Below are 16,501 nucleotides of genomic sequence, written 5' to 3'. Positions count from 1 at the left end.
CTTTGGTGAGATCTGTGAAAGCAACGTAGAGGGGCATCTGTTGTTCGCGCCATTTCTCCTGTAGCTGGTGAAGGGAGAACAGCATGTCAGTGGTGGGTCTCTCTGCTCGAAAGCCGCACTGTGCCTCAGGGTAGACACACTCAATCAACTTCTGGAGTCTGTTTAAAATGACTCGAGCAAAGACTTTCCCCACTATGCTGGGCAGTGAGATTTCACGGTAGTTGTTGCAGTCACTGTGGTCACCCTTGTTCTTATAGTGGGTGATGATATTGGCAACGCGCATGTCCTGTGGTACTGCTCCCTCATCCCAACACAAGCAAAGCAGTTCATGGAGTGCTGAGAATATAGCAGGCTTGGCACTCTTGATTATTTCAGGGGTATTGCTGTCTTTTCCAGGGGCTTTTCCACTGGCTAGAGAATCAATGGCATCACTGATTTCCAATTTTGTTGGCTGTTCGTCCAGCTCATCCATGACTGGCAGAGACTGGGCTGTATTGAAGGCGGTATCAAAGCCAACATTTTCCCTGGAGTACAGTTCTAGGTAGTGCTCCACCCAGAGGTCCATTTGCTTGCGTTGGTCAGTGATTGTGTCCCCTGATTTAGATTTGAGGGGGGGATGGAGGGCGATCTTCTTGACGGTTAGCCCAAAAGCTCTCTTAATGCCATCATACATTCCTCTGATATTTCCGGTGTCAGAGGCCAGCTGAATACGACTGCATAGGTGATGCCAGCAGTCATTTGCACAGCGCCTGGCTGTTCTTTGTGCGTCGTAGCTGAGGGTCCCGCTTGCGGACTGAGCGGAGATGTTCCGCAAAGCGGTCACCCATTCTGCGCTTGGTCTCCCCAATGTGGAGGAGACCACATTGTGAGCAGCGAATACAATATACTACATTGAAAGAAGTACAAATAAATCGCTGCTTCACCTGAAAGGAGTGTTTGGGGCCTGGGATAGCGAGGAGAGAGGAGGTAAATGGGCAGGTATTACACCTCCTGCGATTGCAGGGGAAGGTGCCATGGGATGGGGACGAGGTGGTGGGGGTAATGGAGGAGTGGACCAGGGTGTCGCGGAGGGAACGATCCCTTCGGAATGCTGACAGGGGAAGGGAGGGGAAGATGCGACTGTTAGTGGCATCACGCTGGAGGTGGCGGAAATGGCGGAGGATGATCCTTTGGATATGGAGGCTGCTGAGGTGCAAAGTGAGGACAAGGGGAACCCTGTCACGGTTCTGGGAAGGAGGCGAAGGGGTGAGGGTAGAGGTGCGGGAAATGGGTCGGACACGGTTGAGGGCCCTGTCAACCACAGTGGGGGGAAATCCTCGGGTGAGGAAAAAGGAGGCCATATCAGAAGCACCGTCATGGAAGGTAGCATCATCAGAGCAGATGCGTCGGAGACGGAGAAACTGGAAGAATGGAATGGAGTCCTTACAGGAGGTAGGGTGTGAAGAAGTCGAGGTAGCTGTGGTAGTCGCTGGGCTTATAATGGTTATTAGTCGACAACCTATCCCCAGAGATGGAGACAGAGAAGTTGTAGAAGGGAAGGGAAGTGTCAGAGATGGACCATGTAAAGGTGAGAGAAGGGCGGAAATTGGAAGCAAAGTTGATAAAGTTTTCCAGTTCGGGGCAGGAGCAGGAAACTGCACCGATACAGGACTGGAACAAAGAATGCTCGACATATCCCACAAAAAGACAGGCATAACTAGGACCCATGCGGGTACCCATAGTGACACCTTTTACTTGAAGGAAGTGCGTGGAGTTGAAGGAGAAGTTGTTCAATGTGAGAACAAGTTCAGCCAGGCGGAGGAGGGTGGTGGTGGATGGGGACTGGTTGGGCCTCTGTTCAAGGAAGAAGCAGAGAGCCCTCAAACCATCCTGGTGGGGATGGAGGTGTAGAGCAATTGGACGTCCATAGTGAAGAGGAGGCAGTTGGGACCAGGAAAATGGAAATTGTCAAAATGACGTAGGACGTCAGAAGAGTCACGGATGTAGGTGGGAAGAGACTGGACCAGCGGAGAAAAGATAGAGTCAAGATAGAAAGAAATAAGTTCAGTGGGGCAGGAGCAGGCTGACACAATGGGTCTGCCGGGACAGTACCGTTTGCGGATTTTGGGAAGGAGGTAGAAGCGAGCTGTCCGGGGTTGCGGGACTATGAGGTTGGAAGCTGTAGAGGGAAGATCTCCAGAGGAGATGAGGTCAGTGACAGTCCTTTGGAAGATGTCTTGATGTTCGGTGGTGGGGTCATGGTCCAGAGGGAGGTAGGAAGAAGTGTCCGTGAGTTGGCGTTGAGCTTCTGCAAGGTAGAGGTCGATACGCCATACAACAACAGCACCACCCTTGTCTGCAAGTTTGATGACCATGTCAGGGTTAGACCTGTGAACGGAGTGCCTCAAGTTCAGAGGGGGACAGGTTAGAACGGGTGAGGGGGGCAGAGAAATTGAGATGACCAATGTCTCGCCGACAGTTTTCAATGAAGAGATCAAGAGCGGGTAAGAGGCCAGGGGGAGGGGTCCAGGTAGAGGGAGAATGCTGGATGCGGGTGAATGGGTCTGCTAGTTGGGGGCAGGACTCCTGGTCAAAGAAGTGAGCCCGGAGGCAGAGGCGACGGAAGAAGAGCTCAACGTCATGCCGAGCGCGAAATTCATTGAGGTGGGGGCGTAAGGGGATAAAACTGAGACCTTTGCTGAGTACAGAACGTTCAGCATCAGAGAGAGGGAGGTCAGAGGGGATAGTGAATACACAGCAAGGGATCAGATCAGAAGGGGTGGGGTCAGAGGGAAGTGAAGCGGAAGGAGGATCTGGAGGGGCATTAGTCCCCATCTGCTGCTGGAGCTTGCATTCCTTCACACCTGAAAGGAAAAAAAAAAGTTTTTTGTTAATGCGTCGGATGAGACGCAACATGAAATGAAACCGCGGAGTAGAATAGCTTTGAGATAAGGTGAGGCGGTGCTGCTGGAGAGAGAGGTCCAGTGTGTGCATGTGGCGGCGCATAGCACTGAGTGTGGATCTCAGGATGCAGCGAGACTAGCAGTCCGAGGAACGTTGTATTTCTCGGAGATACCTGTGATCTGGGTGGATTCAAAGCATGATGGGTGAAACTGCAGTTGGAATCCACGTGGAATAAGTCGGAGCCGGAGACAGTCACTGAGGAAGGAAATGTGGTTGTGAAAATGAGTTTTGGTAGACACCTTATCAAACACCAGGAGGGAAATAGAAAGCAATGAAGGTGAACAAGGTAAAAGAGACAAACGAAATCCCGTCGGAGAAAGGAGCAGAACTTCTTCAAGGTAGGTATTCCTGGAAGAAAAGTGGTAGTGAATTAAACACTAAAATAAAAGAAAAATACTGCAGATGCTGGAAATCTGAAATAAAAACATGAAATGCTGGAACCACTCAGCAGGTCTGGCAGCATCTGTGAAAAGAGAAGCAGAGTTAACGTTTTGGGTCAGGTGATTAATGAGGCTTGGTAGGCACTGATCCCTGAAGTGAGGGAAATTATATATGAGAGAGGGGTGCATACTTCAATCCACTGAACAATCAGGTTCATCAATCTGGGAAGAAAAATAGCTGATTGCAATATCCAGATCCCTTAACATATGAAGAGATGTACGGAAGATGAGGAATGGTTTGAATAAATTAATCAAGGTTAGTGCTAAGGATTATTGGCTATGCCCGCCAATTGTCACATTTAAATATAATTGCAAATAACTCTGAACAGCCTCTTAATTCTCAATGCTACTGCCTGCAGAACAGTGTCATGACATTAATCATTGTACAGTTGGCAGAATCACACAGGCTACTTACTAAAGGAATTCTTTGCATGGCAAGAGTGAAGTTGGCAAGTGAACCTACTCACAGACATATTTGCTATTTGACACACACCGCGCAGCTCCCTGACGCTGTTATCCCTTTCCTCTCTCTCATGACTCTTTTTTATATGCAGGACGAAATGCATTTTTAATAAGGATGTCTGCTGAGGCCTGAATCCCCAGGTGCTAAAGCAAGGCCCATTAGGAATGCCCTGAGGAAAAACAACAGAAATTTGACCCCTGAACCCATTCAAGAAGGAAACCTTGGAGATCTATGGAAGGCAGTGGGGATGCCAATAATGGAGTCGACTGCATACCAAATGACTAGTGCATTGTGCTCATGTCAGGTAATGTGACACAACTGCATTTCAATGTCATATTGACCTAAACTCAAAATCTAAGGGTTAAACACTGAGGAAGTAAGGAGCAGAGCCCAGTTTTTTTAAAAAGCAGGAACAATAGAGGGAGCTGGAGGCTGTGAAAGCTGAGGTTTCGAGGCATTGATTAAAATTAATAGCTTAAACTAGGTACTGGCTAGATTTTAAGAGGGAATAGACATTTTTCTTGGATCATGGATGGGCAACTCAAACCTGTTGCTTGGTAGTCCAGCGCCATATGGGAACTTCAGGACACTTCATGCGTTTCAGGGGACCACGTATGTAGGAAATGTTTCCAGCTGCTTGAGCTCAAGCTCAGGGTTTCTGAGCTTGAGGGGCAGCTGAAGTCACTGCAGAGCATCAGGGAGGTTGTAAGTTTTCTGGATCGGACATTTCAGGAGGTAGCCACCCCACAGGCAGAGAGATTTCAGGATAGTAGATGGGTGGCCATCCGGATGAGTAGGAAGAGGCAGGAAGTACAGGAGTCTTTGGGGTGTATGCCACTCTCAAATCGGTACTCAGCATTGAAGACAGCTGGGAGTGATGACAGCTTGAGGGCGTGCAGTCTAGACCATAGTACTAATGGGCAAGGGACTGCAATGTGGAGAACCGAAAAGCATAGAAATACAGTTGTTATAGAAAATTCCAAAGTTAGGGGACAGACAGACATTTCTGCAACCATCATCATGAGTCCTGCATGACGTTTTGCCTCGCTGGTGCCAGGGTAAAGGCGATCATGGAGAGGGTGCAGACTATTCTGCAGGGGAAAGGGAGTGAGCCAGAAGTTGTGGTACACACCGGTACCAAAACCAAAGAGAGGACAGGTATTGAAATTGTACAGTCAGATTTTCAGGAGTTATGGAAGAAGTTCATAAAGTAGGACCAGCATATCAAAGTAGAAAAGAAGAATAAAATGCATAAATGAGTGATAGTGTTTGATAGTGCTAGAGAAGAAAGTGGTACCATATTCGATAGGAGCAGGATAGATCAAGACCGATTTAGAATGCATGTATGTAAATGCACAAAGTGTGGTGAATAAGGTCGGTGAGCTACAAACACAAATAGCTGTGTGGGAATATGATTTAGTGGCAATAATAGAAACATGGCTTAAAAATAGTGAGGATTAGGTGCGTAATATTCAGAGATACCAAGTATTCAGAAAAGATAGGGAAGAAAGAAAGGGTGGTAGTACTCATTGGGAAAGCCATTGTAGTGTTGGGGCATAACATAGGAAATAGGAGCAGGAGTAGGCCATTTGGTTCCTTAAGCCTGCTCCACCATTCAATAAGATCATGGCTGATCTGATTGTGGACTTAACTTTCCTGCCTGCCCCCCATAACTCTTTACTCCCTTTAAGATCAAAAATCTGCCGAGCTCAGCCTTGAATATATTCAATGACCCAGCCTCCACTACTCTCTAGGGTAGAGAATTCCAAAGATTAACAACCCTCCGAGAGAAGAAATTCATGCTCATCTTGATTTTAAATGGGCGGCCCTTATTTTTAAACTGTGCCCCCCAGTTCTACATTCCCCTACAAGGGGAAACATCTTCTCAGCATCGATCCTGTCGAGTCCCCTCAGAATCTTATAGGTTTCAATAAGATCACCTTTCATTCTTCTAAAATCCAATCAGTATCAGCCCAACTTGCTCAACCTTTCCTCAAAAAAAACCCTCTTCATCCCAGGAATCAGCCTCATGACCCTTCTTTGAACTGCCTTCAAACAAGTATATCCCTCCTTAAAGGAGACCAAAACTGTACGCAATATTCTTGGTGTGGTCTCACCAACACCCTGTACAGTTGTTGCAAGACTTCCCTACTTTTATACTCCATCCCCCATTTGCCTTCCTAATTACTTGCTGTACACTTGTATGCTATGTTTTTGTGATTCATGTACAAGGACACCCAGATTCCTCTGTACTGCAGCATTCTGTAGTCTCTCTCCATTTAAATAATCTGCTTTTCTACTCTTCCCACTAAAGTGGAGAACCTCACATTTTCCCACATTATATTTGCCCACTCACTTAACCGAGTCATAACACTTTGAAGACTATTTGTGTCATCCTCACAACTTGCTTTCCTACCTATCTTTGTTGTGTCAGCAAATTTGGCTACAATACACTCAATCCCTTCATCTAAGTCATTAATATAGATGGTAATAGTTGAGGCCCCAGCACTGATCTCTGCAGCACTCCACTAGTTACAGTTTGCCAACCTGAAAATGACCCATTTATCCTGACTCTGTTTCCTGATAGTTAGCCAGTCCTCAATCCATGCTAATATATTGCAAAGTATTCCAATATATTACCCCCAACACCATGAGTTCTCATCTTGTGCAGTAACCCTTTATACGGCACCTTTATGAATGCCTTTTGGAAATCCAAATACACTATATCTACTGGTTTCCCTTTATTCACCCTGCTTGTTACATTCTCCAAGAACTCTAATAAATTTATCAATAACAATTTTCCTTTCACAAAACCATGTTGCCTCTGCTTGATTGTATGACATGCTCCAATCACAAACAAGAATCTTGGAAACTTAAAGCCAATTATGTAGGCATGAGGGGAGAACTGGCTAAGGCAAATTGGGTAATTCGACAAAAAGGTATGGCAGTAAATTAACAGTGGAAAAACTTTAAAGAAAAAATTCAAATGTTCATCAAAAATACATTCCTTTGAAAAACAAAACCTCAGCTAGAAAGACCCATCTGTGACTCACTCAGGAAGTTAAGAATAGTATTAGATTAAAAGAAAAGGATGACAATGTTGCAAAAAAGAGTAGCAAGTCTGAGGATTGGGAATGTTTTTGAAACCAGCAAAGGGCCACCAAAAATTTGATAAAGGAAAAAACAGAATGAGAGTAAACTAGCCAGTAACATAAAAAATAGATTGTCAGAACTTATATAGGTATATCAAAAGGAAGGGAGTAGCTAAATTAAACATTAGTCCCTTGGAAGCAGAAACAGGAGAAATCATCATGGGGAATGAGGAAATGGCAGAGGCATTGAACAAATATTTTGAGTCTGTCTTCACAGTAGAAGACACAAGTTCTGTACCAGAAATTGACAGTAACCTAGGGCCGAAAAAGAGTGAGGAAATTAAGGAAATTCTTATCAGCAGAGAAAAGGTATTGGGGAAACTTAAGGGACTAAAATCTGACAAATCTCCAGGTGCTGATGGCTTACATCCGAGGGTTCCAAAAGAGATAGCTGCAGATATGGTGGATGCGCTAGCTATGATTTTCCAAAATTCCTTAAATTCAGGAACGGTCTCATCGGATTGGAAGTTGGCAAATGTTACACTGCTTTACAAGAAAGGAGGAAAGAGAGAAAACAGTGAACTACAGACCTGTTAGCCAAACATCAGTCGTTAGAAAAATGCTGGAATCTATTCTAAAGGAAGTCTTAACAATGCAATTAGAAATCAATTGCTTGTCCAATGAGAAAGGAGGCACTGCCAGTCCTGGTTCTTGGGAATGAGGTGGGCCAAGTGGATCAAGTATCAGGAGGAGAGCATTTAGGGGATAGTGATCATTGTATCATGAGATTTAGGCTGATAATAGAAAAGGACAAAGAGCAATTTAGAATAAGAATAATTAACTGTTGGAAGGCCAACTACAGTGGGGTAAGAATGGAGCTGGGGCGAATAAATTGGAGTCAAAAGCTGGTAGAAAGTGTGTTTATGACAGATACCAGGTAGAAAATGCTATTGAAAACCAGGCTGAATACAGAAGGTCCAGTGGGGAAGTGAAAATGCAAATAAGAGAAGCAAAGACAGAGCATGAAAAGAGACTGGCAGCTAGCATTAAAGGAAATCCTAAAGTTTTCTATAGATATATAAATAGTGAAAGGGTGGTAAAAGGAGGAGTGCGGCTGATTAGGGACCTGAAAGGGGATTTATACATGGAGGCAGAGGACAAAGCAAGGTATTAAATGAATACTTTGCACCTGTCGTTACCAAAAAAGATGCAACCCAGGCAAAGTTGAAAGAGGAGGTAAGTCAGACACTAGGCGGGGGTGGGGGTGGGGGTGGGGGTGGGGGTTGAAAACTGATAAAGAGGAAGTATTCGATAGACTGTCTGTACATAAATTGGATAAAGCACCAGGACCAGATGAGATGCATCCAAGGATACTGAGGGAAGTGAGAGTGGAAATTGCAGAGGCACTGGCAATAGTTTTTCTGTCTTCGTTAGACTCGAGGGTGGTGCCAGAGGACTGAAGAATTGCAAACGTTACACCCTTGTTCAAAAAATGGTGGATATGGCACAGCAACTTCAGGCCAGTCAGTTTAACTTTGGTGGTGGGAACACTTCCAGAAAAAATAATTCGGGACAAAATCAATAGTTACATGGACAAATGCGAGTTAATTAAGGAAAGCCAGCCTGGATTTCTTAAGGGAAAATCATGTTTAACTAACCTGCTGGAGTTTTTTGAGGAGGTAACAGAGGATTGATGAGGGCAATGCTGTTGATGTGGCGTACAAAATGCGTTCAATACAATGCCTGTTACGACCAGGTGAGAAAGGTGTCTCGGGGTCTATTTCAGCCTTCACCTGGTCTTACTGTAACACACTGTGTTTTGAGCTCCGCCTATGGTGAATCCTTGTTCACCGCTTCCCAATTATAAGGCAAAGAAATGAGCACAAACAGGCTATCTTTGATTTAAAGAAGGAAAGTGAAATTTATTAAAACTTAAACTCTAATTCGGCTCACGCCTATAGCGCGCCCATGCTCGCATGCACGCATGCACACGAGATACACACATGCAAATAGGGACAGCAAAGAGCAGAAGAAAAATAAAGTGAAAAAGTTTGAGGCAATCTCTGAAGGGGGTTTGTTACTGTGCTTCGGGCTTGCTGTACAATCTTTGGCTGGAGGAAGTCTTGCTTTTCGTTGAGGCCCAGTATTCTTAAACCTTGTTCACGGTAGGAGACTTCTCTCTTGGGGTTCATGTGTCTTCAATGGGTCTTCAGTTCCATGAGAAAGAGATGGAAGCAGACAGGAGAGGATGTACCGAGCCAGCCACGAGAGGTCTTTTTAGTCCAAGAGCAAACAACTCTTAATAACACTGTTTCTCCAATTTAAAAAAACTCTCCTAGTTGGCCAGCAGGTGGTCATGTGACTGACTGGTTTGACCAGGTCTCTTCTGTGTAGTGGGAGCATCTTGGCAGTCAACCTGGAATGCTAGCATCTCCACCGTCAACGCCTGGTAATCAAAAGTCAATTGTGGATTAAATTGGAGCAAGGAGTGGCCCCTTTATCCTTTCCAAGTATTGTCTTTTACTATGCAAATGTCTTTCCAGTAAAGGGTCTGGTGTGTTTCTTTTTTGAAAAGCAAGTTCTTTCTTTACTCCAGTAACAGTTTAGAAAATCAATGTTCATGTGGCGAAATTAGTGTGCCTCATTCTTAGCAGGTTGGCGGGGGAAGCCTGCATGACAGTACACACCAGATTATCTGGTGATACCACCTGGAGTTCCAGTCTGGTATTGTGGTCAGGGTCCTTGATGAGAAAGGAGCACTTAAAAATAATGACAAAATTGGGTAGGAGGAAACAACTCTGTAGCCTGGTACATATCCACCACAATTTTGAGTAGGCATTTGAGATGTTTCCCTACTGGCACAGGTGGCCACCATTGACACATGAATCAAGGGATCTTTCTCGAACCCCACAAACTTTAATCAAGTTCTTTAGCTCTCTGAAAATTACTGTCCATGAACTCAAATACGAAATGCCATAAGATCAGCTGAAATTTTTATTTATAACCTTGTGCTTTAGTTTTTATTTCAATTTTTTTCCTTAGGTGACAGCAATTGCTGGGAACAAGCAAATTAAACTGCGAGAAAAATCCACAACTCCACTCATTCATATCTCTACTAAAACAGCAGACAGAAAAATGGCAGATGAATCTATTAAGCAATTTCTGCTGATATCTCCAACAATAAAATATAGGCTATAATTAAATGCTTTTGAACTGTATCTATTACCTGATCAGTCCTGTGAATAACAGCCTCCTGTTACTTGGATACTTTTCCACTTCCACCTTAACTGATGGACAAATGTCCATTGTGTGCAAATGGTTTGCATTTCTTATTCGGAATGTTTCCTGACAAAGCAGAGCGATCGCCGACGTCATCAGCACGTCTGACCATTTGCCTGTTTTGCAGTATGGGTCTGCACATGTGCGGATCAACGTCACCAGATGTAATGACGTCCAAGTGCTGCTTCACCCCTCAATAGCCGCAATCGTCACCTCCATCTGCTTCAACAGTACTCCACTCCCTCCCGCAATCGGCACTTGAATTGATGCTTCTCTTCCCCGCTCCCTCCCACCATTCTCTCCCGTGCCCTTCTGCTGGCCGCTCCATCCTGCTGCTCCTGACTCTTCATCGTGGGGAGCGAGCAGCAGGATGGATCGGCAAGCAGTCGGGAGCGGCAAGAAGGTGAGCGCAGTAGGGAACGGGAAAGAGAAACAGTGATCGTGGGAGGGAGCGGGAAACTGATTGAGGTGGCGATCGCAAGAGGGAGCAGGGTACTGTTTGGGGGGTGGGGGGTAGTGTGAAGGCAGTGATCGTGGCCATTGAGGGATGAGGAGGTTTGGTTTTGTTCGTATTTTGTGTCAAATTTAGTAGTGCCATTTTTTATTGCTGGCAGCTGCCTGAGACCTTGCAGACAGTGACGCTTCAGTTGATGAGGCTGCATTTACGCATGTGCCAGTACTGTGCCATCTAGTGGTTGCATTGTCAACAAACGCAGCCTTCACTTATTTTAATGTGCATCACCTTCAGTTGTACGCATATTAAATTCTATCCACCTTAGTCTATTTATGAATCTCCCTTATAGTGATAGAAGCAACCTGAGTTTTGTCATGAGTAAATATCATTTTCTAAAAATACTCTCCTTCCTATTGTTCATGAATAGCTTGAACAAGAGGGAAACAAAATATTGCATCAAAAATTGTCACCCTTACCTCAACTCCATTTAAAAGGGGTCTGAATTCTGGACAAATAAAAGCACTTCCTGCATAGGCCGCATCAATGTGCATCCAGATGTTTTCAGAATTACCTAAAATATTACACAATAAGTCAATCATATTTTATTATTTATATATTGTAGTACAGACATTTGGAAAAGGAAGGAAATGTTTTACAACAATGCCACTCCTGTCAACAACACATAAGTACATGCAAGATAAAGGAAGAACTTGCATTTATAGAGTACCTTTCACAACCTCAGGACATCACAAAGGAATTCACAGCCAATAAATTACTTTTGAAGTGTAATATAGGGAAAAGCTATTATAATATAGTAAAACACAGCAGCCAATTTCCACACAAGAGGGTCCCAGAAGCAACAATGAGATAATGACCAGATTATTTTGTGATGTTGGTTGACAAGTCAAGACACATATCCTGCTCTTGCTTGAATAGTGACATGGATTTTTTTTTTACAGCTGCTTTAAAAAACATATGTGGTTTTGGTTTAGCACAGGGTTGTCCAACCTTCTTGGGTGGGGGGGCCACATTACAATTTTTATCCTGCATAGGGGGCCGGTGAGACAATTTTGGAAAGATAAAGGCATCAACAATTTATCTTACTATTAATCAAAAGAACAACAAATGTGCATTTTTGTTAAGCAGATTTAAATGAGATTAATTTATTGACTTACTGTCTCATCACTATGTTGGACACTGATTTACAAACAACGAACAAAGAACAAAGAACAGAACAGCACAGGAATGGGCCATTCGGCCCTCCAAGCCTGCGCCAATCTTGATTTAGTGAGACACCTGGCATTTTTTTGCTTGCACAAGTCAATGTCTGCCTGCGCACTTGTAGCGATGCAGTCTATTCCAGCTAGATGTCCATCTGCCAGGAGTGATCTTGATCACTCTCTCTCCCATTTCGAGCTCTCTCTCTCTCTACCTCTCGCTCTGTCCCCCACCCCCTCTCTCTGACAGTTGCAGGGAGTGGGAGAGCTCAGCACAGCAGCTTTGTGATTGGTCAGTTTTTTTAAAACATCACGCTGTCAGTTTCTAACTGGTGCTGACATCGGAAAAAGCAGTTTCTGAACATTGGACCAATTCAGGGTTTTCCATCAGGGTTTTGAAAAAAAAGTCATAACCCACCGGAAAACCCCAAATCTGTTGAAGTTCACAAACTGCTATTCCTGGTATCAGCACCTGCCAGCTGGTGACGGCCTTCTCACCCAGAGGCAAATTGAGGCCCTTAAGTGCCATGTTAAGGGCCAATTAAGGGCCTCTTCCTGCTGCTGCTGGGATCTTATTAGTGGCGGGTGGGCCTCTGCTTTGCGGGCACCCTCCCTGCGGGATTGGGAGGGGTGGGGTCCCTCCTCCATGGGCAATTTGTGGCCCACAGAGGACCCCCACCAAGAACCAATTCACCCCCTGGGACCGCCCCACCACCCCCAGACCACAAGACTACCCCAGCACTTCCCCTTTCGGACTGGCCCAGTGACTCCGCCTCACCTACCTCTTCTCCAGAGTTCCAGTGCTGCAGTATCGGCAGTGGCCACCGCTCAGTGGTGCTGCCGATACTGCTGAGCTGCCGTCCCTCTGATTGGCCAGCAGCTCTTGGAGGCGGGATCCCTGTCCTTATTCAAGTCTAAAGCGAGGGGGGGCGGAGAAAAAAGGCAGAGGTGTGGTTCCCCCTGCCTTTTCGGCCCAGCACCAGGAGACCCACCTCCAGCACAATATCCAGCCCATGCACTTGGACCTAGAATTTCCAGAAACTAATTGTGCCATACTGTACCTTATAAACAAACATTGTCTCCACTGGTGGCCTCCACCCAGGGATTTTCTGGTTCTGCTCATTTAACTTTCCATTGGTGCAGACATTAGTGTAAAATGGGTGTAAACTGCTGAACTAACTGGAAACTACCTGTTAGTCCTTTTGAAAGACAGTTCAGTCTTCACTTTCCAGTAGCAGACTGGGTGACAAATGTGAGAGGGCGATAGTGTGTGGCTTTCACTTCACTTCACTCTCACATAACTTTGTTGCACATGCTCACAATTTTTTTATTATACTTGTGCACAGTTATAAGTAAGCAGCAAACTACTGTTCCCGGAGAGCAGCAGCACGGGGCCCCCATCCAGGAGAAAAACATAAACCATTACTAATTTGACTGCCAAACCTTCAGGGGTGATTGAAGGCGAGAAAGGTGCCAACAAGCCTGTCGGGCATTAACTTATGTTGTCTGGAGGGAGGTGGTACTGAGGGTCAACTCATTCACACCCAGCACTGCAGACCAACGTTACAGTAAGTTTAATTATTTCACTAGGACTGGCAAGGTAACACATCATGCATTCGCTCCTTTTCTTCCTTCCCCGACATGGGGACTAGCACACTCTTCTTCCTCTCAAGGCAACACTTCCACAAATAATTCTTTGCAGTGCACTCTGGTTAAGGCTGGCTCTAACTCAACATCTTTCCCTATGACGATCCAATTCCCCTTACAGCAACTACTTAAATACATGACCCTAAGATTCCCTTCTCCATTTTAGCACGCCTCATAACTCCACATCTCTCATTCACCCCTCCTGTGCCACTTGGCACAGACTCCTCATCTGCTAGTCTTATTCTTTTTACAGGACAAATCATCACTCAATGCTTGCCAAAGGCAGGCTACCAGAGGAGGTATCCCCAGATTTAAACACCTACCTCCTTTGAGAAAAAAGCCATGGAACTCATGGGCAATCAATGTGGGAGATAATGAGATCGGTGGCATCTTTCTGGAACCAAGTTAGTCATTAAACACCTATGCAGTCACATTAGCATCTCTGTGAAGCACCACACAGACACAGCCTTTCTCTGTCCCCTTAATAGTAAGGGATTAAGATGCTCACTCCTTTTCTGTAGGCCCCCCATTGCAACTCAAGGTGTAGGAGGCAGAAGACGAGGAGGAGGACAAATAGGAAATTAGATTCATATTTATCCCTAATTGCATACAATGATGATGAGAGAAAAAAGAATGAGTGGGACATCTATGTGCAGCTGTTTCATTGTACCTCATCTTCCTCTGCTCCAAACATCACGAACTCACCACTTGCTTGTTTCTCCCACACACAAGCTAGATTCTTTCACCAATAGGAATTAGATAGTCTTACTGAATATATGACAGCAACTTAATGCAAGCTTCGTCTTCATTTTACTGTTTCTTGCAGGCATCAGTAGAAATAATGGCAGCCTGTTTTCAATATGCAGCTTATTCTCAGCTATGCAGCTGGCAAAGATCAATCAGTGCCTCCACCTTCATGGATGCACAGACTACAACTTTGAAAGCGACAGGGAACAGATTATAATGCAGGATGAATTACAGCTTCCAGAACACAGATAGCCGAGTCTTCAGCCTTTCAGATTCCGATAATTGCTGTGCAACCAGCAGACCCACAGATTATTGATGCTGCAGATCCAGGGCTCACTGCACTGACTGGAGTCTACTTGCCTGACATTGTCAACACCAGCACATGCTGTGTCACTGGCCTCCTCCCTCTGAGCACCAAGGCGAATGTGGGAGGTGAAACCATGCTGACAAGGAATACCCTCCAAAGATGCAGTCAGCAGCAGCTCCACGCCAGGATCCAGCTGCCATGAGACACTAAATTTCATAACGGTTCTGGATAGCATGAGGAGCCAACCATATCCTGCAATCCTGATCCTCAGCTGTCATTAAGGAGTAGTAATAGAATAGTTAACAAAGACATGAATAGGCACCTGGGGAAGCACCATGTTTGGAAAGATTAGGGTGATTGTTTGCAGTTTGTAATTATTGTATTAGAATAGATCTGGCACTTTGTTATTCATGGAGGTTGCAGTTATACAGGAACTGGTAGGACAGGCAATGGATTGATCATAAAATCAGAAGAACTAGGAGCAGGAGTAGGCCATCCAGCCCCTCGAGCCTGCTCCGCCATTCAATAAGATCATGGCTGATCTTTTCGTGGACTCAGATCCACTTACCCGCGCTCTCACCGTATCCCTTAATTTCTTTATTGTTCAAAAAGATATCTATCTTAGCTTTAAAAGCGTTTACTGAAGAAGCGTCAACTACTTCACTGGGCAAGGAATTCCATAGATTAACAACCCTCTGGGTGAAGAAGTTCCTTCTTAATTCAGTCCTAAATCAGCTCCCTCTAATCTTGAGGCTATGCCCTCTTGTCCTAGCTTCACCTGCCAGTGGAAACATCCTCTCTACTTGTATCTTATCTATTCCCTTCATAATTTTATATGTTTCTATAAGATCCCCCCTCATTCTTCTGAATTCCAATAAATATAATCCCAATCTACTCAGTCTCTCCTCATAAGCCAACCCCCTCAACTCTGGAATCAACCTAGTGAACCTCCTCTGCACCCCCTCCAGTGCCAGTATATCCTTTCTCAAGTAAGGAGACCAAAACTGCACACAGTACTCCAGGTGCGGCCTCACCAGTACCTTATACAGCTGCAACATAACCTCTCTGCTTTTAAACTCAATCCCTTTAGCAATGAAGGACAAAATTCCATTTGTCTTCCTAATTACTTGCTGTACCTGCAGACCAACCTTCTGCGATTCATGCACAAGGACACCCAGGTCCCTCTGCATAGCAGCATGCTGAAACTTTTTACCATTCAAATAATAATCCTTTTTACTGTTACTCCTACTGAAATGAATGACTTCACATTTAACAACATTGTATTCCATCTGCCAGACCTTTGCCCACTCACTCAATGTATCTATGTTCCTCTGCAAAGTTTCACAGTCATCTGCACACTTTGCTCTGCCACTCATCTTAGTGTCATCTGCAAACTTTGACACCCTACACGTGGTCCCCAACTCCAAATCATCTATATAAATTGTAAATAATTGCGGTCCCAACACCGATCCCTGAGGCACACCACTAGTGACTGATTGCCAACCAGAATAGCACTCATTTATCCCCACTCTCTGCTTCCTGTTCGTCAACCAATCCTCTATCCATGCTAATACTTTACCCCTAAAGCCATGCATCCTTATCTTATGCAGCAGCCTCTTGTGTGGCACCTTGTCGAAGGCCTTTTGGAAATCCAGGTCCACCACATCCACTGGGTCCCCACTGTCCACTTTGCTCGTAATGTCATCATAGAATTCCAAAAGATTTGTCAAGCATGACCTGCCCTTCATGAACCCATGCTGCGTCTGCCCAACGGGACAATTTCTATCGAGATGCCCTGCTATTTCTTCCTTGATAATAGACTCAAGCACCTTCCCCACTACAGAGGTTAAGCTAACCGGTCGATAATTCCCCATCTTTTGTCTCCCTCCCTTTTTAAACAGTGGCGTCACAT

At 45.0% G+C, this 16,501-nt stretch overlaps 1 protein-coding gene across 3 annotated transcripts in view; it reads right to left on the bottom strand.

The window, feature by feature from the left end:
• Positions 1–16,501, bottom strand: part of LOC137346938 (aromatic-L-amino-acid decarboxylase-like) — a 187,536-nt gene that overhangs the window by 63,426 nt on the left and 107,609 nt on the right. For all 3 annotated transcript variants that reach the window (XM_068010897.1, XM_068010908.1, XM_068010900.1), the window contains one exon: positions 11,148–11,242. In XM_068010897.1, the coding sequence (XP_067866998.1) occupies positions 11,148–11,242 (95 nt within the window). The remainder of the gene's footprint in view (positions 1–11,147; positions 11,243–16,501) is intronic.

This window comes from Heterodontus francisci, chromosome 2 (genome assembly GCF_036365525.1).
Source record: "Heterodontus francisci isolate sHetFra1 chromosome 2, sHetFra1.hap1, whole genome shotgun sequence".
NCBI lineage: Eukaryota > Metazoa > Chordata > Chondrichthyes > Heterodontiformes > Heterodontidae > Heterodontus > Heterodontus francisci.
Note: the sequence above shows the minus strand (reverse complement) of the source record. Positions and strands in the feature narration are given on the sequence as shown.